A 27,500-nucleotide genomic window follows, 5' to 3' on the forward strand; every position below is an offset into this window, starting at 1 on the left:
TATGCGATATATTTAGTTAGAGCAGTGATTCTCAACCAGTGGTCCGGGGACCACCAGTGGTCCTTGAAGGGGTTCCAGGTGGTCCCCAGCTAAATGATAAAGATGGATGCTAAATGGACCCTTATTAGGTAGATCTTTAACTCTTGAGAGCGTCCATTTGGGTCCATTTGGTTTCATGTTACGCTCTCAAGAGTTAAATTATTGTTAAACATCTGCATTACTTAATTAAAGAATTGTTATTTTGATCCACACTTGCCTGTTATCTCTCCTATGGTACCACATCAATACAGCATGGAATTGTGGACAAAATCTCATCCAACGACAACAAAATATTCAAAGTCTTGGGTCTGAGAGGCTAAATCTCATCAAACGGTGGTCCGTGGCTCAAATGCCAAATAAATAATAAATAATGTTAGAGGAAAACATCTCTAACGCGAGGCCAGGCTACCGTCAGTGTGATCATCTGACATGTTTGGCTCTTCTAAACAACAACTTAACCATCACAGAGCAGGTAATGTCTTGCCTGTGACACCGCTTACAAGACGAGACTAGTTACACAAGCTCAACCTCAAGCTTTTTCATGTCAAGGACCCCATAAATGATATGTATTTGGCTGCGGACCCACCATCTGAAAAGGTTTTGCCAGGGACCACCGGAAGCAAAGATTTGAGTTATAAGTGTTCGTTTTAAAAACATTTATATATTCAAATCATTACAAAAAATAGCAGATCTACAAGCTCATAGTGACGAGCTGTGAGCTTGTATATCTGCTATCTTTTAATAGCCAACGTATACGGTGGTTAAAATGATTGTGACGCCATCGTAAACAAATTTGGCTGGGGGCCCCCCTGGGACCAGACCGGATAGGAAGTCGGTCAGAAAGTGAGTGTTCGTCGTGCACTCTTTGGCGGCTGCTACAAACCTGTGAGTTTTCTGGATATACAGTAAAGATTTCTTATTCTAAAAGGCCTTCCTTAGTTCCAACCTCTCTGTTCATTCTACATTTTGCCCTTTCAAGGCTGAGCGGCAACACAATGTGTGAACTGGTTCTCTGATCCTGTTGAGGGACTTTGAGGGTGGGCCATGCATTGAAGCAGCAAACTTCAGGTTAAAGGAACGCTCACTCCATAACCTCATAATGCAATGCCTCCGTGTACAGGCATTGCATTGTCAGGGTTATAGAGGTGCTCTACACAGGGCCTCAAGATCACAGGGAGCGCAGAGAGTCTGGAGTGGAGTGCCATTGTACATTTCACTTTAAAGGGACATTTCACTTTAAAAAAATGCTTGGGGTCTACTCAGGCTTTTGCGAGCACCCCAGAAACTTTTTAAGTTGCTTGGTTCAGTATTTAGATATTTGATATTCATTTTATCTGACACTTCCTATATACAAACCCATTGTAACTTCAAACTTCAAAACATAACCATGGTAGATTTATTATCGAAAACACACGTCCTTGGTTCTGGTGACTGATATTGTCCTTCTAATGCGTGAGGGGGCCATGTTTTTTCAATTACTTACAAAAAATAAATGAAAAAAACGATTGCATAAAATGACCCAGAATTCACTCTATCCCATTATAAAACAGTGAAGACTTCACTACAATAGCAGGAAGCACTTGGAAACTGAAACCGACTCTCATACAGGAGACTATAGCGTGATTTATACTTAGTTGCGTGCCGGTACAGCGCACCGGAAAATAGGCGATCTACAAGCTCATAACGCATCGTGCTGTGGTGGGTTGTGTGCTTGTAGATCGCCTACTTTCAATGTGTAACAACCGCAGCGCAACTACCGTTACAGTAAGTACAATGGGGCTTTATCAGTGACACTTGAAACTTGAGTCACAGACCTTCACTGAAACCTTTTTTTTGTGTGTGTGTGCAAGTGTTACTTTAAGCTGTGCACCTGCAGGGAAAGTTATCACATTTCTGAGACGTATAGGTGTCCTACAGCACCTGTCAGCATGCAGGACAGAGATATGAGAGGTACTGGGATTTATGGCAGGTCGTAAATAGGTCCAGTCAGAGCCTGTTCGAGGCAGGGGGTTATTATTATTCACCTATTATTCAACCACCTACTATTCACAAGAAGAGGCACGCACGTGTGTGTTATGTTTCAGGTCCTGTGATGATGAACAGTGTGTGTGGGAGGGGTGAAATTGTAAGGCTAGTTGCAGTGTGTGTGTGTGTGTGTGTGTGTGTGTGTGTGTGTGTGTGTGTGTGTGTGTGTGTGTGTGTGTGCGAGCGTGTGAGGGGGTGGTGATGGTCAGGGACACTTGGGTACGATGGGGGGGGCTTACAGGAATCTAGCACCGCTCCAGTTTCCCGTTGACTGACCCCCCCCTCCTCCCTTCAGTACTTCAAGGTTCATCATTTATCCTCTTTTTTTGTCTGCTCACATAACTATCATCTGAGTCACACAGCAGGACCAGTCAGCCCCCCCCCCCCCCCCCCCCCCCCCCCCGTTGATTCTAGGACACTGACTTCAACAACTGTAGATCATTTGACCTCTATTCTGGTGTGACAAATAAAAAGGTGATGATAGTACAGTATACTATAGGAGCTCTAACGGCCAAATCAATAGAATTATAGAGACGGTGCAGGTGTCGTGTTACCGCTGCGTCACGCTAATCAATGTTTATGACAGTTCAGCTGAGGAAGCAGAAATGGTAGTGTTTGGTGCTACAAGTGTGCCAAGATTTTGATATAGTGCTGTCTGGATGGTTATGAGCTGCACTGTGGGGTTCAGTGCACTGTACACATCGACACTATATACTCCACAGTGACAAATGTAACATAAACAAAAAGATTCATATCTGTGTGATGGACTTGCAGGGAAGAATGAAACTGACACAAGACATTTTCAGATGGGGTTTTCCTTGACAGGACATACAGTACGAGCAGCTACTTATGTACTAATCTCTCAAGACAGATTCAGAGCTCCGCAGCTGAATCTGTCCGCAACTATACCGTTACAACGTGTAGAGTTTGTTGTTAGTAGGAATAAAAACGAAGTCGCACCACAGGAAGAGGAGGGCTGAAGGCGAGTGAACGGGCCGACATCCGGTCTCTACACGCGTTCGCGGGTGGTGCCCCCACCACCTATTGTTTTCTTTTTCTTTTTTTTTGCAGATGGGTTCCCAGATTGGTAACAAAACAGACACATACAGTATAGAGGCTATGCGCGTACATCATCGTACCCGGAAGTTATGTGGGAACGCCTACTGAGTGGCAAAAAACAACAGAAAAGTCCTATCTGATTGTACTAAACACCGTTAAACTCACCAACATGGCAGCTGTACGGAATGCTTGGATTATCCTTTTTCTATCTGCAAAGTTTTGGTTTCATAAAAATCCACCGTAGACATGTTATGAGCTACTTTCTGTAAATTCCATGCAGGTGATTATTTTTATTATAAGTGTCAGAGTTAGGAGGCGCTTGTTTTCTATAACGCAACGTCCTGCTGCCTCCTGTAATTATGTGCAATTTAGAAACAGGCGGTACGCAGGACCGTTGAGTGATTTCCAACGAGCACTTCCAAACTCCCAACGCACCATGCTGTTCAATGTTTTGCCACTCAAGTCTAGATGAGGGGGGGCTTGTCCCAGTGGAAAAGTGACGCATGTGCATAGTACTCTCTATATGTGTGATGCGGTTACAGAGACTGACTGCAGACTTTCTTCACAGGGAGCTGCAGATGGAGGCTAAACAGTAGTTCCCTCTCCCCTGCTGACTGCCATGCAGTGCTGCTGGCCTGGCTGCGGACGTGAGAGGAATGGAGATTCGAGGGAGGGACTCCGAGGTCTTTGCCAGGCTCACAGCGCCCACAGCCTCTTTGCCACTGTCTGTCGCAGAATGAAAGATTCACGGCTCTGTACTGTATCATCAGTGGTTCTCAACCAGTGGTCTGGGGACCACCGGTGGTCCTTGAGGGGGTTCCAGGTGGTCCCCAGCTAAATGATGGAGAGTTGGTAACCAAATGGACCCTTATTAGGTAGATCTTTAACTCTTGAGAGCGTAAAATGAAACCAAATGGACCCGCTCTCGAGAGTTAAATTATTGTTAAACATCTGCATTACTTAATTTAGAAGAAGTCTACACAATTAGAGAACGTAGAATAATTGTTATTTTGATCAACGTTTGCCTGTTTGCCTCTCCTATTGGTACCAACATCAATACAGCATGGTGGAATTGCGGACAAAATCTTATCAAACGACAACTAAATATTCTAAGTCTTGGGTCTGAGAGGCTAAATCTCATCAAATGGTGAATCCGTGGCTCAAATGCCGAATAAATAATGGACCTTGAAATGAAAAGGGTTGAAAACCACTGCTGTATGTAGATCACTGTGGAGGATCGCACTGCCTGCCCGATTAGCTGACTGGCTGCTAAACGCTGCAGGGAAACACAACCTGATCCACAGCATCCCGTTTTATCTTACTGCAGTGAATTCCTTTCCCTGCCCTGGTGCAAAACGGCACTTTTTGTAGAGCGTTTACTGTCGGGCAGAAAACCTCCGTATTTTAACCTTTTGTGTGTTTTCGTAAATGAACTTGAACATACTACAGCGGCACACAAAAGTGTCAAAAGCAGCAGATCCACAAGCTCGAAACACGGTGCGAAGCGGCGCGTTTTGAGCTTGTGGATCTGCAGCGTTTGCTATTTTTGAATTTGAATCCTGAAATGTAACAGTTTTGGACATAATATTATGTCCAAAACGGTTACTTTTCAGGATTCAAATTCATATTATGAGGTTTCCACCTAACAGAGACGAGGCTACCAATGACAATATATAGCTGTGTACTGGCACAAATATTTATGAAGTAGTACATGAGTATTTCATTTAATTTAATCCAGAGTGACGTACAATGAGTGAGCGGGTAGACTGTTTATTGACACTGAATGACGCGGGACTCGTCGGACGTTTTTCACTGGACACATGGTGGTTTTACGAGACTTTCTAACTAGAGCCAGACCAAATGACACATTTCTGGGGCCGAGTCCTATAGACCGCAGATGATGTTTTGATGGTTAGTCAGTGAAAGAAATACCGGTCAATATATTTCTCTATTTCTATTATGTCTAGAACAGTGGTTCTCAACCTTTTCAGGCCTTGACCCCCCAAAATAATCATATTTGAACTGGTGACTCTCCCCACCCTGACAAGCACTTGGAATGTCGGAGTTGAGGCATTACATTTAGTTTGACTACCGGTAGGTTCCACAGATAAATATTGTGAAAATAGTAGATCTACAAGCTCACAACGCCTCGCCTGAGCTTGTAGATCGGCTTGTAGAGCTTGTAGCTTGTAGATTGTTTCTTCTTTATTATATTATGTGACAATGTGGCCAATGTTTGACCAAACTAGCACAGTTTGTTGATTACTTTTGATGAAGTAATGGTCTTATCTTTCTTTCTTTTTTTTAGGCATTATAAGGGTCTTAAAATTCCTTAAAATTGTCCATTCACTGTCATCTAGGACCCAACAAAATCATGTGGGGACCCCCCTGGGGTTCCCGACCCATACAGGTTGAGAACCACTGGTCTAGAACACCTTTCCGCCTTGAGACCGGCCACACTCGGTGATGAAAATCTGGGCATCAAAGCCATTTTTGGCCCACGTAAGTCTTAGCGCTCACCAGAGCATCTAGTTTTTTGTGGAGTGAGGACACAATGGAATATAATAGGCCTAATTCATCCTAATTCCGACTGCCTATTGTGGTGACGTTAGAGGTGACACAGGGATTGATGGGAGGGTTGAATAAAGAAGGATGACGGTAATTCAGGGGACTGTCTGTCTTTTCGTTTGTGTCGGGCAGAAACCTCTTATCTCCAGATTTTAACTTTTTTCATAAATTAACCTCCTACTTGATCATACTACAGCGTCACACAAAAGCATCAGAAGTAGCAGATGTACAAGCTTGAAACGCGGCAAGCGAAGAAACGCGTTTTGAGCTTGCAGATCTGCTACTTTTGATATTTTTGAATTTGAATCCTGAAAAGTAACAGTTTTGGACCTATGAGGTTTCCACCCGAGACGTATAAATCCCAGCCAGAACTGCTAGTATAGACTTAATCAAGCTACAGTACTTAACCTCTTAAATGCAAAACATTTCTAAAATGTATCTCAAAAACTGCTGATCTACAAGCTCACGTGTCACATTGCGATGCTTTGAGCTTGTCGATCAGCCGCTTCGAGGAAAAAAAGAAAAGGAAATGTCTAATGACATGTCCAAAGATGGAACACCAAGGTTTAAGTGGGTAAACACAACACATACCACCCATTCAGACATGAGCAAAGAAAACAACTCTTCCCACTTACCTCGACTGCCATTGTCTTCATCCTGTGAGAGAAAACAGAAAGAAAAGGGGAAAATGTCAGATTCCCTTTTTTCCTCCCCATTATTTACATCTGATATTATGTCAGTGTCCATCCATAACGAAGACGGAGTGGAGCGAGCTAGGGTCCCGACAGTGACGGAGGGGGACATCCCAGGTCCCCACAGAGGAGGTGAAGAGGAGCACTCGCTTGTCATTAAACACCACTAATTGGAACAAATGTGACAAAAAGGACACAGGAGGACCAGAGGCAAAAAAAAAGGAAGGACGTCTGGAGCGTCAGGGCACCAAAAAGACAAAAACACACACTGCCCCACCACAGTGACTGTTCTCTCCTCTCTCTCTCTTTTTCCCCTTCATGCTTAAATCCTTCATTTCCCCCAGGAGAACCAAAAGGTTCAAATCCACGGGCCTGCGCTCTAATCCGTAACGCTTCAACGCCACACATATGCTCTCTGTGTATCCTTTAAGACGTCCCCGTTTCCCTGAGGATTTTCCTAAGGCTTGTCTGACCTCCACCTTACCCCCCCAACCCATCCCACCCCCACCCTGCTCAAAATGTGGCTCCGCGATTACTCAACAACTCAAGCCCTCCCTTCCGCCCTCAATCCCAGATTCCACCCCCCTAAAAAAAAAGCAATTATGATAGCAATTTGGTGAATGTGCACACACATGAGGATGAGGCGTGCTTTTATTCTCTTCCAAGTCACGACTAGGTTACATAATGGATTATTACCGTTATGAAAGTTAATTTGTACTGGCTGAGTATTTAAGGCTTTAATCAATATTTCCGAGAAGTGCTGAGTTATAGTCTTATAGCAGTGGTTGTCAAAGTGGGGTCCGGGGACCCCCAGGGGTCCTTGAGGGGGTCCCCATCTAAATTTGTTAATACAGCGTCACAATCGTTTTATCCCCTATTTACGCAGACACGTTGTGAGCTTGTAGATCGGCTATTTTCAAGCATAAATCAGGCATTACGACGCCATCAAGGCCTGCCAAAATGCATCTCTATCTACAGTATCTTATGATAGTTAGTCGACTGAAATCTTATGATATTTAGTCAACTAAAACTAGACTAAAACTAAAACATTTCAAATGACTAAAATATGACTAAAAGGAATTTTACTCAAAAGACAAAGTCTAAATTTGCTGTCAAAATGAACACTGAGACAGATACAGTACTGGTCACCAGATTGATTTTAAGTCATTGGTGTGTACAGATAAAATAGGCCCACCCAATACCCAGGAAGATGAAATAGGCACACCCACCCAATACCCAGGAAGATAAAATTGGCCCAGCCAATACCCAGGGAAGAAGACCTTTTCGGGGGAAGAAAACGTTTCGAGTCGTTCTGGTTGCACGAAACGTCTGAAACGTCTGAAACGTCGAGACAACAGTGCCTTTTAGTTTCACATCCAAACTGTCAGAACTGCCGCCAACAGCTATAAGAAAGAAGAGCCCTTGGTATGAAATCAGCCCTCGCCTAGTGCGCTGAAGAGGTTGTCAAAACACACTTCACAACTAAATAAACACAACTTATCCTGAATTATCACTGTCACACACACACACACACACACACACACACACACAGGTGTGTATTACCATACTTGTGAGGACGTCAACATTTTAACAACATGTAAGTCTATAAAGCAGAAAAATAGCAGATCTACAAGCTCACAACTCGTCGCGCTGCGATGCGTTGTGAGCTTGCAGATCGGCTATTTTTCAGTGCACGACACAAGCACGCAATCAAGTATAAAATAAACTCCATCTCCAATCCCTAAACCTAACTTCTAAACGTCAAATCCTAAACCTAACCTGAATCTTTTCCTAAAATGTAAATGTATCTCTAAAAACTTTTTTTTTAACCATAAAACAACCATTTCTCTTTAGAGAACCAGGAAAATGGTCTGTTTCTCAAATTCTACTATACTTGTGGGGACATCTGGTCCTCACGAGTATAGTAATACACACGCGCACACACACGCACACACTCAAAGACAGCAGGGCCCTGCGGCAGATTTTGTCTTGAAACCATCATGGCATTTTCCCATTATAGGAAAGCAGGCAGTAATGCAGAGGTAGTGAACTCTCCCCGCAGTGCGAGGCCATTACAGAGACACATAGAATGCTGTAACATCAGGATTCACCCACAGGGCAAAGTGCTGCTGATGTAATGAAAATTGACAACTTGCAATCCCAGGTGCAACAATTCAAGCCTCCCAATGTGACACGAAATTACTTTACATACGTGCGTATGGAGTCATGGAGTCACAGTGTACATTTCGTCGACTAAAACTACAGTATGATGACACATTTTCGTCGACTACCTTTTTTTCACAGACTAAAATTAAATAAAAACTAAACACGCTGACAATTTCTTAAAACAAATAAAAACTAGACTAAAATGTTAGGGAGGGACTGGTAGAAAAGACATCCAGCAGAACTAAGGCAAGTCGTTCTATACTTCTGAAAATAGCCCATCTACAAGCTCACAACGCGTATGCAACTGGATTCAAACCCACAACCTCCGTGATGGTGGTGGGCAGGCAGTGCCAGGCACTTTACCACTGTGCCACCCAAGCACAGAAAAGACGTCGTAAAGACACAATGTTATGAGTCAATAAAATAACTTGTTTGGTGGATGTTATTGTGTTGCAGCAAAAATGTTTTACTTAAAGTAAAAGTATCAATACTGCAATGTAGAAGTACTCTGTTACAAGTGAAAGTCCAGAATAAAAAATGTACTTGAGTAAAAGTACAAAAGTATTGGTATCAAAATGTACTTAAAGTACCAAAAGTAAAAGTACTAAAATGTTATATTACTATCATTACCTTGAGGGAGGAGTGCACGGCCGACTCGGGCGGGTAGACGATGAAGTGGCGCAGCGTGAAGCCGAAGCCCTGGGAGGTGCGACGCAGGCGGAGCGTCTTGGGCCCCGGCCAGGAGAAAGGCTCCTCCCCCTCCCCGCCGCCGGGGGACGGCGCGGCCGAAGTGTCGCTCTGGTCGCGCCCGTCCTTCTGCTTATTGGCCTGGTGAGGAGAAGAGAGAGAGAGAGAGAGGTCAATGTCGTTCTGTCTGTGGATCAGATACAGTACGGACCTGCGTACAATTTGACTATAAGAGTCAGCGTGTACATGGCACATCACCCACTGTTGTCTAGACCAGTGGTTCCCAAAGTGGGTTCTAGTGACTCTCTGGGTTCCTTTTAGGGGTTCTAAATTGACCCTTACAAGTCTGTAACTCTGACAGTATACAAATGGAACCAAATGGACCCTAACGGGTCCATTTGGTTCCATTTGTATACTGTCAGAGTTAAGGGGAGACCCTCAAATGAAAAGGTTTGAGAACCAGTCTAGACTCTAGAGCAGTGGTTCCTAAACTGGGGGTTGACCCAGAGAGAGAGAGTTCCGTTAGAATTTGATCTTGCCGCAAAGCAGGGCTGCTATGGGTTATAGTTCCAAACATTGGAACTATCTCATTGAGATAAGACAGAGCACTTCCGCATTCCATTCTTACAATGGGAGTCCATGCTAGTATCATCACTTTCATACTACAGACCGCGCTGGAGTCAAAGTGTTTTTATTGCGAGTATGTTTCGGTCCAGGTGACCTTCATCAGGGTATCCATTGTGTGATCCATCAGGTCACACAAAGTCTGTCTGTGGGTTTTATAAATATGTAACCAAATGTATTGATAAGAGACTGTGAAAGAATACACAGGAACCATTGGAACGCAGGTTCTTTTTTCAATTTCCTGACAAAGTAACACTTTTTAGACATACATGTACAGTACATGGTTTGTGCCTGTGCCTGACAGTGATGATAAACAGTACATAAAGCATCTTACTGTACCATGAATGCACACAATCTAAAGGCCAGACATGTATAAAACATATTGTTCTCTTTCAGCTGAGACTATTGCAGTGGTTGCTCAATTTTGCAGACCTTGCTACAGTTGTTCTAGACTTCAAATCAGGGCTAGAATTCCTCGTGGGACCCCAGCTGAATATCTGAGTGAGTGGTACTAGAAGAATAGATGTATTCTGACTTTTACACTGTGGTAGTACTCTTATTCTAAGTGTTTCTCTGTCACAGACAGACAAACAAACAAACAGAGAGAGACAAAGAGTCAGAGAGAGAAGGTAGAAAAATGGAAGACCAGAGAGAGAAATGAGAGAGAAGTCGGGGAGAGACGTAGGGCTGTCAGAAAATAACTCGAAAATAACTCGAATGTAATAAAAATCAAGAGAGAGAGAGAGAGAGAGAGTCCTTTAGCAACAGTTTGGAGTGAGATATTTGAAAAGAAACTGTGGGAGACCATCACAAAAAACATTGCGTCACATGGCATGCATCCCTCCATTCTGAAAAGTAATCATGTGGGGCCAAACAGAGAATGACTTCATGATGATAAAAAATAAAAAGTCCTAGAGTTTCACAGCTTTAGATTAGAGCTTCATAGTCACATCACATTACAGCCCCTCTGCTCACATCACTCCCTGGTAGAACTGCAGTAAAGCAAAGCAGTTTTTGCAGCAAAACAAAGAGCCGTCTGTCTTCAGAAGATGAAACAGCCTATATGTATGGCTATAGGAGAGCTCCCGCCTCTCCGACCCACTGCTGTTGTTGGTCTTTATGTTATCGCATTATAGGGAACATTAAGGTTGCTGTTGAAAAAACAGGGTGTCGTTCTGCGGTCAAGGGCAGTGGCGCTGCTAGCTACACGGGACGTCCCGTCCCGTGTAGCTAGCAACGCCACTGGCCTTGACGGTGAATGGGAAATCTGGGGAGGAAGTTAAACCGGAGGTCATTCTGGGTCAGGCCGTTTTGTGTGTTAAAGGACGACTTCACCCATTTTCAACATATGTTCATATAATTGGTCCTCACTAATGCTCATGATAAATGGTAGATTTTTTTTCGACTCGGTCTGTGTCTCATAGGAGGGCTGTGGACACTTCAGAAACCCGATTACCTGTGACATCATCGTTAGGAAGTTTTTTTTTCAGGTTTCTGAACTGTACACAACCCTCCTCTGAGACACAGAGTGAGTAGACACAAATGGTACCATACTATAAGAAGCATTAGTGAGGACCTGTTATATAAAGATAGGTTGAAAATGGGACCTTTAAAAGTCGTCCTTTAAGTAAGGGCTGCATTAATAATTGATATATCAATTGAAACGCTTGTTTATTTTCTCTTCAGGTACTCCTATTCTGCACAGCTTCCAAAACAAGGTGTATAGTACTCTAGTCAAGGGTCTTGAATTACTTCTGATACATCATTTAAGCACACACACACACACACACACACACACACACACACACACACACACACACACACACACACACACACACACACACACACACACACACACACACACACACACACACACATAGCGAGCATGTTACACTTACACATGTATACATGCACCACAACACACCGCAAATGAGTGGAAATGGATTCTCCTCATCAAACAAGCAGCCGGAGGCTTACGGAGATGGATCATGGATGGATTCTCCTTTAGTAAACAAGGAGGCTAAACGGTGTTGTCGGAGATCGATCATGGCCTGGACTTGTTTTCCCCATGTCACCCTCCAAACATACGTCAAGAGAATGTCAAACCATTCCCTCTCTCCCAATCACAACAATTATACAAGTGGGTGTCAGAGGAGAAAGGCAGTGTGTGGTCTGGTCTCTCGTTGTCTCTCTACCGAGCAGTAAGCCACAAGTCACTGGAGGAAGACCATTATACACTCCAGCTGAATGCAACCAGTAACTATGTCCCGTAACAAACAATACTAAAGCCTAAATAGAGCACTGAAAAATATATTTTGGGGTCTTTTTCTGCCTTTATTTATAGTTTCATAGTAGAGATGGACAGGAAACAGGGGGAGAGAGATGGGGAGACATGCAGCACGGACCTCTAGGCCAGGTCCGGGCCTAGAGCACCGAAGTCTGGCGTAAATTACACATCCTACCTGGGTCACGTTTTTTTCTCCCCCATCCTGAATTCCCATAGACGTGTTTAATATCTCTGCATATAAGAACTGTGTTCCAAAAATAAACAAATGATCCCGGCGGTTTGACTCATATACTGTAGGTACAGTATGAAGCATCAACTGATGGCAAGAAAACGATAATGTTACCACCGCCAAATTTATTACATTTTCGCCAGAAACAGACTGTATCAAATATGAGTGACTGACTATCATAAACGATACAGAGCCACCTCCCTGACAATAGAGCCGGGACAGTTTGTTTATTTTTGGACCACAATTCTTATATGAGACGATTCTAAGATGACCCAATGTTATTCTCCATAGAGAAAAACTTGCGTGACCCAGGGGATGAGCGAGTGATGTCAGGATTCCGGTACTCTATAGCTTCTCTAAGAGACCTGATTCATGCTCACCATGAAGATGTTCTGAAGACTGCTGTCTGTGTACTTCTCGTGTGTGTGTGTGTGTGTGTGTATGTGTGTGTGTGTGTGTGTGTGTGTGTGTGTGTGTGTGTGTGTGTGTGTGTGTGTGCTCTCCTATCTCTGTCTACCCACGTACTGTCCACACATCTTTGTCCATGTGTGGTCCAATAACAAAACATTTTATCAACCTAAACATAACTAAAAGACAACTTAATAACTTAATATTTCCTAAGGTTAACATGAGCATCAAAGCAATATTTTAAACGCGGTTTCATTCTTGCATTCTATACATCCCATAGGGCTGGACCCGGGGGGGGGGGGGGGGGGGGGGGGGCATAGATGGGGGGGGGGGGGGCATAGAGACGCTCCCGAAATGTTTTGTACGTTGTGTGCTGTTCATGTGTCCCTGTGTGTCGATGTATTGTTTCATCTAGGCTCTAGACAGATTTGAGTTGTACATGTGTGTTGTCCTTGACCCCTTTTTCCCCCTCGGATAACTTTTAGTGTCACTCCCCTGAGGAATTTTGGGGGACGTAGCAATGACGCATTGACCGTGTCAAGCTATATGAAACGCAAAGGCTTGCGCAAGGATAAAAGCGAATCCAACCAAACTAAGTATGGCGATCGGCCTTTGTTTACATCCACGTAACACAACAACACATGCTGCAAGTCAACCGTGGCAGCCGCAGTTTAAGTGTCCTTGTTTTATAAGCTGTTTATAAGGCACAGGGTCGTTGGTGCCTTATATAGGCTGGCTGGTGTGGTCTCGGATGGCAACGGTAACCATGCAGACAATACAGTGAGTCACCCTTCTGCTCTGCTTCATGCTGTGACCCCGTTTTCTTGAAGATAATGTTAGGGGGGAAATACCCACACCCGCACAGACACAGCATGGGAACTGACGCGCGCTCACACAGCATGGGAATTCACACAGCACACAGCAAGCATATATTTCCACAGGAATACACGGCACGCGTGACCAGTGGTGTAAAGTACCTACATGGGGTAGGTACATGTACTCAAGTACTGTACTTAAATTTTGAGGCATTTTTTACTTTACTGGAGTATTTCAAATTTTGAGTACTTTTACTTCTACTCCACTACATCTCAGATGCAAATATTATACTTTTACTCCACGACAATTATTTGACAACTTTAGTTACTAGTTACTTTGTAGATTTTGATTATTATGCCAAAACATAAATTAACCACTTCAGCCCTATATACATGTTGGCCATTGGAAAATAGCCGATCTACAAGCTCACAATGCGTCGCCATGCGACGCATTGTGAGCTTGTAGATCTGCTATTTTCAAAAGATTTTTATACATTTTATACATTTGAAAACTTGTGAAATGGGACATTCTGCATAATGGAGTACTTTCTACTTTTGGTACATTTTGATACCAATACTTTCCCTCAAGTACATTTTGAATTCCGGACTTTTACTTGTAACAAGATGCTTAGATGCAGTACTGATGCTTTTACTTAAGTAAAACATTTGAGTACTTTTTTCCACCACTGCGCGTGACACAAAATATAACCACACAAACACAGACACACACACACACACACACACACACACACATCTGGAATAAGTGCAGATGGACGAATCACAGAGCAAACAAAGGTGATCTATCCAACGCTTCCCGGACTCGTCCCTTGTTAACGTTATCCTAGATAAACGTCAAGAGACCTCAAAGTACTCCCTGGGTCCCTTAGTCACATGTACACACTAAAATCTTCACTGTTAACCCATTAAGACTTGGAACGCATCTGTGTCACTTTAGATTTCATTGGCTATTCAAAAATAGCAGCTATACAAGCTCATAGCGCAGCACCAAGTGCCGCGCTATGAGCTTGTACATCTATTTTTGAGAAACAGATATTTAGAAAACATTTTTAAGAATCGCCTCAGGTCTTAATGGGTTAAGTTAACTCGGGTTACATTCTGTACACACAGAGTTACAAATCGTCTCCGTCAGGTGGAAACCTCACATATGTCCAAAACTGTTACTTGCTCGGAATGCATCGCGCTTGCAGATCTGCTACTTTTGATGCTTTTGTGTGTCGTTGTAGTATGATCAAGTAGAGTGTTAATTTACGAGAAAGAAAAACTTAACACAAAAAGTTATAATAAGGAGATAAGAGGTTTCTGCCAGACAGCAACAAAATGGATAAATGGTGACACTGAGTATTTTTAGTGTGTGGGATCTGTCTGTGTGTGGGACCACCGTGTGTCTGTCTCTCTCTATGCTGTTCTCAGCTGTTAGAGCAGCGAGACCGGTGTCACATCCATCATCCATAATAGCGGTGGAGTGGTGGTCGCGCCGCAGCACTAGCGTTAGTGGTCGCCGCAGACAACGTGCACACGGCCGCAGCCGGCAACTCCGGGCCAGACCGCCGCGGCCTGCCACACACAGGTCCTCGCCAGTGTTGCCAGATTTTGCAAGAGAAATAAGCAACAAGACCTATGAAAACGAGCCCAAAAGAAGCGACTAGGCCAAATGAGCACTATTGGCTACTCCGTACTCCCCCCCCCCCCCACCCCAAAAACAAATCTTGGAAAAAAAGGGGAACATTTTGAATATTTTTCAAAGACTTCAACTACACAAATCTTGTATGTGGGGGTCCATGGCACCAAATGCGTATTAATTTGGGGGGTCCTTGGCATACAAATGATTGAGAACTACTGGTTTAAAGAACATTATGAAGGAAGCCCAAATAAGCAACTACACTTTAGAAACAAGCCCATGAAAACGCAACCACCAATATTTACAAGCAACTTCACAGAAAAACAAGCCAGTATTTCAGCGTAATACATCAGAATATATGCCTCCAAAAACAAAGGCATTGCTTCTTTTCCAAGCACTGTTACACCACTATTCTCCCATCTCTTGTTTAGCCCCCCTTCCTATTCTCATTCAATGCATAATGTAGTCATTTTAGCAGACACTCTTATCCAGAGAGACTTGCAAGAGTGAAAGATCAGATTAAATTGCATAAACCACACAGACAACAAACAACAGGGTAAATGGGTCAAGTATGTAGAGTGCAAAGAAAAACAATTAAGTGCTACAGTTGTAACTAGGGTATCAAGACTAGTCTCGCGTAGCCAGACTTTCAGAGATCTCTGCCAACAGATAAAGTGGCGGTATCCAAATGTCTGGCTAGAGTACCAAGTAAACATCAAGCCTGGCATCTGTCCCCCAGTTCTCATTCGCCCCAGATTCGGCACAAACATGGGGATGAATCAATTCTACTATTATGCCACCAAAATATGGAATGCCCTACAGTACCACCAGCCATCAAAAAGTGTGACTCCCTCCCTACCCTCCTTCAAAATAAAAGAGCACCTGTCTGCAATTTGCAACTAGACCTAGACAAGTCTTCTAGCTTGCCAAAATAAATTACCCCCCTCTGTTTTTATGTAAATATACTTTTTTAGTAGACTATTAGGTTATTTTATTATTCTTTTTTAACACATCTTCTCTTCTGGGTTCCTGGCACAAAAAAATGTTAAGGACTCAACCATAACGGTCTGTCTGTCCTTGTCCTTCCTAACGCCTACTCCACATCTCCCTCTCTCCATACCCTTTCTAACCCTCTATCTATTACCTCTATAACCCCCCCCAATGCTTTGTCTTTGCTCTCTCCTCCTTGCCCTCCCTGTTCCTGTCATGTACCCATCTCCTCTCCTCTCATCCCATCCCCTCCCCTCCTTGTCTGTCTGTCTTGGAGCAGCAGATGTGAGACCCCAGGGGAGTGGGCTGGGTGTGGACTTTATGCCTGGTGACATAACCATTACCCCCATCATGGCAGGGAGCTAGAAACACTACACAGTACTATACTGGAGGAGAGGAGGAGGAGAGGGGAGGGGAGAGGAGAGGGAAGGGGAGAGGAGAGGAGGAGAGGGAAAAGAGGAGAGGCGAGGAGAGGGAAGAGGAGAGGAGAGGAGAATGTTAAAATCCAGCTCGGTTTCTCAGTTATTTGTTTTGATTCCACACTTAAAGATTCATGCAGAGTCGAGTTATGCAACAGCAGCACAGCCATTAGGATGTCACAAAGCCCCTATGTTTTGTGCATGTGAGGAGTGAGGACACGTACAGTACACACACACACACATTTTCCACCCCTCTCTATAAATAACGTCTTGAATTATGAATGGTGGGGGAGCAGAAGCATATAGAGAAGCCAGCCATTGCTTAGTAACGCGGCTGTGAGACACCTTGGCTTAGCTTTATACCAACAGTGCCTCAATTGTGAGTCTGAAACAGTTAAAGTTCAGTGCATAAAAATACAAATCACGTCACGAAGCTTGTAGATCTGCTACTGATGCTTTAGTGTGACGCTGTAGTATGATCGAGTAGGGCAGGGGTCTTCAACAAGGGGTCCGGGATCCCTTGGGGGTCCTCAGAGCTACTACAGGGGGCCCGCCAAATCTTTGTGTGATGTTTTTTTTTTTACCTTATCCACTTGAAACCTACATCCCTTTTCTGAGGAGAACTTTAGCCAAAAATAGCCGATCTACAAGCTCACAACGCCTCGCGCTGCGAGGCGTTGTGAGCTTGTAGATCGGCTATTTTTGGCAAAGAGGTATAGGTGTGTCGAGGGGAAAAAGAGCAGACCAGGTAGACAAAAAAAGTTGAATCTGAGACACAATTTTATACAATATAGGGGTCCCTGCTTCATCTCTCTCTCAGCTAGGGGGTCCTTGGGCTGAAAACGTTGAAGACCCCTGAAGTAGGGCATTAATGTACAAAAAAAAATACGAAAAGATAAAATATGGAGATAAGAGGTTTCTGCCCGATAGCAACGAAATAGACTGAGGGCATTCTGAGGTTTTGATCTCAGTGCAGCATATATGGCACCGTAGTCTGAGAGGGGACGGGGGTGGGAAGGTGGGGGGGTATTTGCATGCATTCGTGTTGTTTGTTTTCCTACGTGCGTCTGGGAGGATTTGACTGGCATCATGTGCAGAACCGGTCGCTCTGCCGAGTTGTTTTAGGCTGTGAATCACCCTCTCTGCCCTCACAGCCATATTGATGTCCCTCTCCCTCTCTCCAGCAGACCACAGGACCATCGCCTCTTCAGCATTAGTCACCCACGTTCACTTTGTGAAAGGAAAATATGCCTACTACCCCACCTTCGGTCCATAACCCAATGAAGGCAGACTTTATTCCAAATAACTCTACAGTGAGTGTTGAGGACAGAAAGTGTAAAAAATATGCCTAAATCAAAAGGGGTTGTGTCTTTCCAGAGGGGTGTGGGGGGGGGGGGTGGGGGGTGGGGGGACACGACTGGAAAAATGTGGCCAAGCCACATCAGCAACAAATAGTGGAAGAGAGACAATTGTCTTTGCGAACGCGTTCAGCATAAGCATCTGTCAGAAACCACCGCGGGGAGCTACAATAAACGAAACCTGAAACCCTGACGCACACGCACACACCCACACACACACACACACACACACACACAGAGACACACGCTCGCGTTACAAAAAGATATCGGTCAGTGAAACAGGACTACCCCGCTCGCCAGAGAGCCGAATGACGCACGTAAAAAACATTCCAGAGGCAACACACACACACAACAAAGTGTAGCCAGCCGCTAATCTCTCTCCACCTCTTTGCATAGCGCCTTCCTATGTAACCCTATACAGCTGTGCCCACCGCTGATAGGACAAGAGAGAGGCATGCTGTACGTGCTACTGTCAGTCTACTTTGCACAGTGGATCTCAAACCCCCCTTAATACTGTCAAAGTTACAGACTTGTAAGGGTCGATTTAGAACCCCCTCGAGGAACCCTGAGAATCCCTGGACCGCACTTTGAGAACCACTGGTCTACTTAGTAGACGCAACACAGAATCTTTACTATAAGAACCGGAGCTTCACGTTTAAAAAAAAACGTCCCAAAAAAAGGAAACTGCACACTGGGTCAACCCTTGGGACACACAGGCAGGCACCACCTGGGCAGCGTACCGTACTTCCGTCCCGTTCCCTTACCCTGGATCTCACGCAGTTCCTCCTGGAGGCTTCTCGGAGCCTGGCCCAGGACACAGAGGAGCGGTGGTTGGGTCCCCCGCCGCCGCCACCGCTGAGCCCCAGCTCCACCTCTCCCCAGTAAGCCCTGGCCAGCAGCTGGAACCACAGGCAGTAGGGTTCCGACAGGCAGCCGTCCACGCCCGCCAGCCGGGCCCAGGGGCAAGCCCCCCCGCCGCCCCCGGACGGGCCGCCGGACAGGGAGGAGAGAGTCGGGGAGCAGCATCCCACCTCGGCGTGGTCCGTCTCCTCCTCCTCCACGTCCAAATCCTCCTCCTCCTCGGCGTCCAGGAGGAGGTCGTGGCGAGAATCCGTCACTGAGGAGGTGCAGCCCGCCGGTGCCGCCAGCCCGTTCCTCTGGGCTAGCATGGCATAGCCAAGAGGCTAAGGGTTGGCTGGCGTGTCACACTAAAATGTTAAGACTGGATTTAGACAGTGTATGAGAATAAAAAGATCCGCACACCATGTGTTGCTGCTCCCAAATGCAACTTGACTTTGTAACGTTTTCAAAGCAACCAAGCTCTTCCTCAGACCTTGGGATGACTTGGATTTAGAAACAAAACAAAGCAAAAACGTAACAAGCTTGTATTCCTGGACAGACACGGCCCCCTTGCTCTTCACAAACTGCTCTCTCCCACACTTTGGGTTTCTTTCGGTTCCTCTTGGGTTTTCTTGGATGGTCCGATCGTTCCGTCTGCTCCTCCTCCTCCCAGTAACTCTGGGAGTAGTCCTAGCGTTCTGTTCCTCTCCCTCTCTGCTGCACTCTCTCTCTCTCTCTGGTCCGTCCTCAGAGTGGAGGAACAGGGCTGTTCCTCTGGGCGTCCCACGGACACATGATGTTTCCACTCAACCAGAGGGGAGCCCAGGGCTGAGTGCACTGCACTGCAGAGTGCCTCAGACCCACTGACTAACACACACCCACCCACTCAACACACACAGCTCCCTCTCTCTCAAGCATGCACTCACTGACACACACACACACACACACACACACACACACACACACACACACACACACATCTGGCTGGGGCGGCCAGAAGTGAATTCTCTTCCCTTCCTGTCTCCTCTCTGTCTCTCTGTCTCTCTATCTCTCTCTCTCCCTCAATTCTTCCTCTCTCTCCAGCTTTAAAAGTTTTAGATGTTGTGCACCAGCCAACACACACACACACACACACACACACACACACACACACACACACACACACACACACACACACACACACACACACACACACACACACACACACACACACACACACACACGCATATACGCACACGTGCAGAGAATAGTAAATAAATCATAAGAACAAAACGCTAAAGTACACACATACACATGCTTGTGTGTGCGCGCTCACACACACACACACACACACACACACACACAAGCGCGTGTCAGCATTTAGTCAATAAATTATTAGAACAAACAGATAAACAGACACAGACACACTCACACGAGATACATTCCAAACTCTGCAACACTGGAGCATACCGTCTCGGGTGGAAAAGTCGGGTCAAAAACTGTTACTTTTCAGGGTTAAAATTCAGTAATAGCAGATCTTCTAGCTCAAAGAGCGCGTTCGAGCTTGCAGGTCTGCTACTTTTGATGCTTTTGTGTGAGACTGTACTGTAGTATGGCATAGAAGGGCGTTAATTTTACGGGAAAAAAACACCAAAAGTTAAAAATATGGAGAAGTTTCTGCCCGACAGCAACGATACGAAGGCCACGGACAGGAGAGAGAGAGAGAGAGAGCAGCCATGACCCGTGCAGCTGGGAGGAACCCACATTGTTTTCACAATCTGTGGAAGAAGTCAAGTGGGGCGACGCAGATAAGGCGCCATATGGGCTCTCTGAAGTGTATAGAGCAGTGGTTATCAAACTTTTTCATGTCAAGGACCTTCAAAATGATATGTATTTGGCTGCGGACCGGAACTCCCCCGCCCCCCACCCCCCAATTTAAAGGCTAAATTGGCTGCAGAGTGGCCAGAGTGGTTGAATAGGACTATATTATGAAGCCAAAGGGTCACAGGTTCCACGCCTGATGACATGGACTAGTGGTTACGTGTCCATGAGTGTCATTGAGCGATACAAGCAATGCCCCCAAAGTCAATGACCCCCAAATTGACCCCCAAACTTCCAAAAGAGAAGATTCCCCCCCCCCCCCCAAAAATCTATATTTTTTATATTTTTTCAGACAAACAAGCTTGTAGATCTGCTATATTTGAATAACCAACATATACATGGATAAAGTGGTTCAAATGATTGTGATACTATGTAAACCTCCGGTCCCTCCGGTAGGAAGAGTCTCCTTTGTGTCTCCTACCGGAGGGACCGCCGGTTATCAAATTATTGGCTTAGGAATGCGATAAAACCAAAAGAATCTCCATGAACTCAATGCTTCATGGGGTGTGTAATCGATAGAAAATAAGTCTTTTTTTGAGTGAACTACTCCTTTAACTGCTATTGCTGGGGACCCCATGGAACCCCCCCTCTAAATGTCTTATCTGGACATACAGATATCAGCTACGTATAAACTCCATAACCTTTGCATTCACCGTGCAGTGTGCTTAGGGAGAGGCTCCTCTCCATGCTGGAAGTCACTGTGGTCGAACGGTGCAAAGCAGCACGCCTGAAAACATGTCCACATGAACCCTGTAACCTTCCTTTTAACCCATTCACACCGCGAACACATATGTGTCATTTTCAGATTTCTTCGGCTACTCAAAAGTAGCAGATCTACAAGCTCATAGCGCTACAAGCTGGTAAAGCTACAAATCTTTGAAGACATTTTTTTTAAACAACATTTTAAAATAAAATCTTTGCTTCTGGGGGGGCCCTGGAACAAGATATTTTGATGGGGGTCGGCGGCCAAATACATATCATTTTGGGGGTCCTTGACATGAAAAAGTCTGAGAACCACTGATATAGAAACATACGTTTTTTCAGAAAACTGTTAGGATTTAGAAGACATTTGTAAAGATTTGCACACATTTGCACGATAAAAAACAGAAATAGCAGATCTACAAGCTCGTAGCGCGGCCGTCGGTGCCGCGCTATGAGCTTGTCGATCTGCTATTTTTGAATAGCCAAAGAAATACACAGATGTGTTCCCGGTCTAAATGGATTAAATCACTCTCCCTCCATCTGCCGCTGTGTGTTACATAAGAGAAGCAGCCGTACGCCAGGCAGAGACACCTTCTCCAAAACGGCTCAAGGTAAACAAGTTCCCCACAGAAGCTTCTCTTGGCAACTGTCTTTATTTAAAGAGTAGCGAAAGAGAGAGCTGGGTGCAAAGCAGTGTATCGTCGCTGTCGGGCAAAAACCTCTTATCTCTCTGTTCTGACTTTTTGTGTTTTTTCGTAAATTAACGGATCTACTTGATCGTACTACAGCATCACACGAAAGCATCAAAAAAGTAGCAGATCCGCACATAGCTGTGCAAAGTAGGGGTGCTGAGGGGGCTGCAGCACCCCTTGAAAAAAATAATAATATATATATATATATATATATATTATAAAGAAAATATTGAAAGTTGTTGTTGGTCGTTATTTGGGGGGATTTAGTGCAATATGTGTTCTGGAACCAAATTAACCGAATTAAAGTAACAAAAATATAACAAAAAAGTAACAAACACGGAAAATCCGGATCCGCATGCTCGAAACGCGGCGCTTTTGAGCTTGTCGATCTGCTACTTTTGCTATTTTTGAATTTGAATCATGAAAAGTATCAGTTTCGGACGTATGAGGTTTCCACCAGACAGAGACGGTATGCTCCGTCCTGATGGCTTTTAGTGAAAAGCTCTTTGGCTGTAAAAAACCTGATTAAATATTTGATCATGTCTTTCTGCTGAGTGTTGTTTAGTTTACTCTGCATCCGGACTATAGCTACGACTATTGCTGAAGTTGCTGAAGTTGGAGAGAGGACGTCCATCTAATGTTTCAGGAGAATGTCTTTACCTTTTCAATAGTCAGCGAGTTCCACACTTATGACATTACCCCAACAACGACCCAAGTTACGTACAGTATTAACCATTTAAAAATTCAACACTTTTTTTTCGCCCAAATTCCCTTAATTGATTATTTTTTTGCATTTTCATTCGTCAGCTCGTTTGCTGATAAACGTTTAAGGTCAGCCGGGGAATGGGAGCAGCAGGAGTACTGTAGGTTGCAAAAAGAGAGCTGTATGTCGACCATTTATCGCGGATAAAAGCAGCCAAAATAGGTTTTCCCCTTAGGCCTAAAGTTACAAGGTCAGTCATCCTGCGAGGGACTCGTAGAACTAGAGCCACTGCTCCTTTGCATAGAAAGGAGCCAGTTGACATTTGGGGCTTCTAGTAAGGATGCCTTCTGGTTGCTTCCCCAGGGTGGACAGAACGAGGACCTGGTGGTAGAGGTAATATAATTTATATATTATATCCGCTGGCCTGGGAATGCCTTAGGGACCCCAGTGACATTTTCAAAAATAGCAGGTGTACAAGCTTGCAGCACTGCTATTGTTGAATACACGAATCCACGGAGCGCAGCCATTGCTGCGGTGTCAGACTCGGTCAGCTGCTGCTGCGCGGTGTCAGTCAGCTGCTGTCACTGACTGCTCACGTTACCCTTTTACCTGCTTTTTACTAACTTTTACTAACACTAACTTTACAAAGATGTATAGAAAACAACAGCCAAGCAGCTAAAGAGTAGAACATCAACAGACGGACAGAACCGTAGCAGCAGCTGACGGAGTCTGACACCGCAGAAAAATGGCGGCGCCACCTACAGGGCAGCGCTCCGTGGATCCGTGTATAGCCAACATATAAATGGATAAAGTGCTTAACAGATTGTGTGATGCTATATTAACTCATTTTGCTGGGGACCCCCTTGGAATCCCCCCCCCCCCACCCCGGGACCCCCTTTGAGAACCACGGATCTATGCGCAGCAAAATACATCACAAAACTGTTGCGTGAGAATCCAAAATACAAAACGTGAGGTCATATGTGTCGAACCAAAACCATACTTTTTCCGGACTGTTGGGACAAAAACAAAATCTAAATCAATCTTCCGCGTTTTTTTCCCCACACTTTCGTAGGGAGAACGGCCACCGGCGGCAGCACGGGCAACCATGAAAAACAACAAAATAAAGGAACGTTAGTGGAACGTTCCACTCTTTCTTGGACATTCCATTACGAGCATCTCCCTATACCACATTACCCTCATCTCAAAATATAGCATGTGGTGTATTCTGTATGGAAAACATGGCAGGAATAGCCCCCCCCATGTCAGACAGACATTCATGTTATGCAAGTCAAACGGTTTTGGTGAAGCCTCACAGACAAGGTGGCTGTGTGTGTGTGTGTGTGTGTGTGTGTGTGTGTGTGTGTGTGTGTGTGTGTGTGTGTGTGTGTGTGTGTGTGTGTGTGTGTGTGTGTGTGAGGACTGGACTGGCCCGTACCACTGACTGGGCTACAGGCTGGAGACACAGTGGGCAAAAGTCATTAGCTTGTTGCTGCTGTATCTCGTTGATCTTTAATCCATTAAGACCGGGAACGCATCTGTGTCATTTTAGATTTGATCTATAACCATTATTTTATACTTTTGGGCCATTCAAAAATAGCAGATATACAAGCTCATAGTGCGGACCCCCCATCTCAAAATGTTTTGTTCAGGGACCCCTACAGAAGCAAAGATTTGAGTTACAAATGATCGCTTTAAAAATATATATATTCAAAGACTTTTCACAATTTTTCAAAAACAACAACAGCACTGTGAGCTTGTATATCTGCTATTTTTGAACAGCCAAAATAAATCTAAAATGACAGAGATGCGTTCTCGGTCTTAATGGGTTAACCACTTAAACCCTCTAGACTAGAAAAAAATGATACATCTGATTTCATTTAAAAAAGGACTTTCAAAGCATATCAAAAAACATATCAATTAGATCAACTTTTGTCTTAACTATTGTTGTTATACTATGTTTTTCTTTGTTATTGTTGTTCTTTATTGTATTGTCTCTTCTTTTGCTTAGATTCGGCTGCAGACCCCCATCTGAAAAACATTTTGTGCCAGGGACCTCCAGAGGCAAAGATTTAAGTTAAAAATGCTGGCTTTATTTAAAACAATATATATATATATTCAAAGATTATCACAGATTTTCAAGATTTTTCAAAAATAGCAGATCTACAAGGCAGCTCATAGACAAAGCATAAAATATGGTTAAAGTGGTTAAAATGATTGTGACGCTATATAAACTAATTTTGCTCGGGGACCCCCTGGTATCTCCGGACCCCTACTTTGAGTACGACCGATCTAAACAACATTACATACAGTACGTATAGGTCTCTGCGTTCCTTTAAATCTAAACCACATGATAAGAAGTTATGTCAGGGCGGAGTGTGGAAACTTGAATAGCATTCCTGATGACTAGGAAGTGTATTTGGTGCCATACAGACACACACACACACACACACACACACACACACACACACACACACACACACACACACACACACACACACACACACACACACACACACACACACACACACACACACACACACACACACACACACACACACACACACACACACACACACATCTAGACTTGGTGCCCAGAAATATTATGCCGTTGTCGTGGCAACACACCAGACCACAACAATGTCGGCCATTGGACCGGAGTGCTCCCCACGGGCAGTCATGTGACTTCACTATGTAGTGTGTGTGTGTGTGTGTGTGTGTGTGTGTGTGTGTGTGTGTGTGTGTGTGTGTGTGTGCGTGCGCGTGTGCGTGTGGGTGAGAGAGAGAGAGACTGTATGTGCATGCCATGTATGCATACAGTATGTTTATGCACTGTGCACATGTGAGCAGTGGTGGAAAAAGTACTCAAATGTTTTACTTAAGTAAAGGTATCAAAACTGCAATGTAAAAGTACTCTGTTACAAGTAAAAGTCTGGAATTCAAAATTACTTGAGTAAAAGTACAAACGTATTGGTATCAATATGTACTTAAAGTACCAAAAATAAAAGTACTAAAATGTTTGAAAATAGCTGATCTACAAGCTCACAACGATTTGTGAGCTTGTAGATCGGCTATTTTCAAATAGCCTAGGTATAAAATAGGGCTAAAGTGGTTAATGTAGGTTTTATAATATAATAATTGATAATTGCAAAGTAACTAGTGACTAACGTTTTCAAATAATTGTAGTGGAGTAAATAATGTACAATATTTGCCTCTGAGATGTAGTGGAGTAAAAGTAAAAGTATTGAAAATTGTTAATACTCCAGTAAAGTAAAAGTACCTCAGGATCGTACTTAAGTACAATACTTGAGTAAATGTATTTAGTTACTTTACCACTGCTCAAAATGATCTGCTACTTTTGTGTGACGCTGTAGTAGTATACTATAGGGCATTCATTTACGAAAAAACACAAAAAGTTAGAATATGGAGATAAAAGGTTTCTGCCCGACGCTACGCTCCGTTTGCTTTAATAGTCGGGGGGGAAAACTAGGTCACATTTTTAGTGTCTGAATGGAATGAATGCAAAACTTCAGAGCGTTATCTCCAGGTCACGTCAGGTAACGTAGCCTTGGCCCGCCGTGAGCAGAGAGGAGCCATGCTTTAGTGTTTTTTAGTGAATCTGCCGTCTGAATGGGCTGTCAAGTCCCGAACAATAAAAAGGTGAATGAACCTACCTCATCGCCACACAAAACACACATTAACCCTTTAAGACCGGGAACACATCTGTGTCATTTTATATTTAGTCCCTGGAACTAAATATTTTGAGATGGGGGTCCACGGCCAATTACATAAAATATTGGGGGTCCACATGAAAACGTTTGAGAACCACTGATATAGAAACATACGTTTTTTCAAAAAAACTGTTGAATTTAGAAGACATTTGTAGAATCCCCTGAAGCAAAGATTTGAGATCAAATGTTTGTTTTAAAAAGATATATATATTCAAAGATTTTCACACATTTTCAAGATTTTTCAAAAATAGCAGATCTACAAGCTCGTATATCTGCTATTTTTGAATACGCCAAAGAAATCTTAAAATGACACGGATGCGTTCCCGGTCTTAATGGGTTAAGAAAATATTGCCACAGGCGATGCAGGTGTCTCAGTCAGAACGCTAGCAAGCGCTCTCACGTGACTTCAGACATGCCTCCAAGTTGTAAGAGCAGGTTGTTTGGTGGCCATGTTGAAGCGCACAAAAAATAAATAAACGGACACAAGGCTATTATCACCGGCTTGGGGAAATGCTTTGAAGACGTTTTTTATGAGGCCGCAGCAGGGGTGTGAATTGCAAGACGTGTTATCAAGTCCTAGAAAAACAACAATAAAGTATAATGTCAGCGCCAGGGCCCGGCCAGCACCGCAAAAAAAGTAAACTAACAAACCGTAGCCAAGGAAACCTGTGAAATTCTATCTTCTGGTGTCGGAGAGGGGACTTCTCTGACCGACCGACTGGGGAGGGGGTCATGGGTTTCAGAGGGTCCCCAGCAAAAGTAGTAAATTTAGCATCACAATCACTTCAACTGTATCCATTAATACGTTGTTTATTCAAAAATAGATTAAGAATAGATACAAGCTTGTACATCTGCTATTTTTGAAAAATATTGAAAATGTTTGGAATCATTTTGATTTTTTTCTTTTTTTACATAAATCTTCTCTTGCAGATGGGGGTCCGCGGCCAAATACATTTGGGGTTCCTTGACA

General features: G+C 44.1%; 1 protein-coding gene across 4 annotated transcripts in view; it reads right to left on the bottom strand.

Moving 5' to 3' along the window:
• The window catches only part of arhgap21a (Rho GTPase activating protein 21a), a 134,610-nt gene that overhangs the window by 58,281 nt on the left and 48,829 nt on the right, over positions 1-27,500 (bottom strand). For 3 of the 4 annotated variants that reach the window (XM_084049106.1, XM_084049107.1, XM_084049105.1), the window contains exons 1-3: positions 18,770-19,655; positions 9,180-9,377; positions 6,327-6,348 (exon numbers count right to left, since the gene is read on the bottom strand). In XM_084049106.1, the coding sequence (XP_083905232.1) occupies positions 6,327-6,348; positions 9,180-9,377; positions 18,770-19,174 (625 nt within the window). In that variant the 5' untranslated portion in view covers positions 19,175-19,655. Of the gene's footprint in view, positions 1-6,326; positions 6,349-9,179; positions 9,378-18,769; positions 19,656-27,500 lie in introns of those variants that run through there. The other variant, XM_084049108.1, reaches the window with a different exon arrangement.

This window comes from Gymnoscopelus microlampas (genome assembly GCF_963454915.1).
Source record: "Gymnoscopelus microlampas genome assembly, chromosome: 22".
Taxonomy (NCBI): Eukaryota; Metazoa; Chordata; class Actinopteri; order Myctophiformes; family Myctophidae; genus Gymnoscopelus; species Gymnoscopelus microlampas.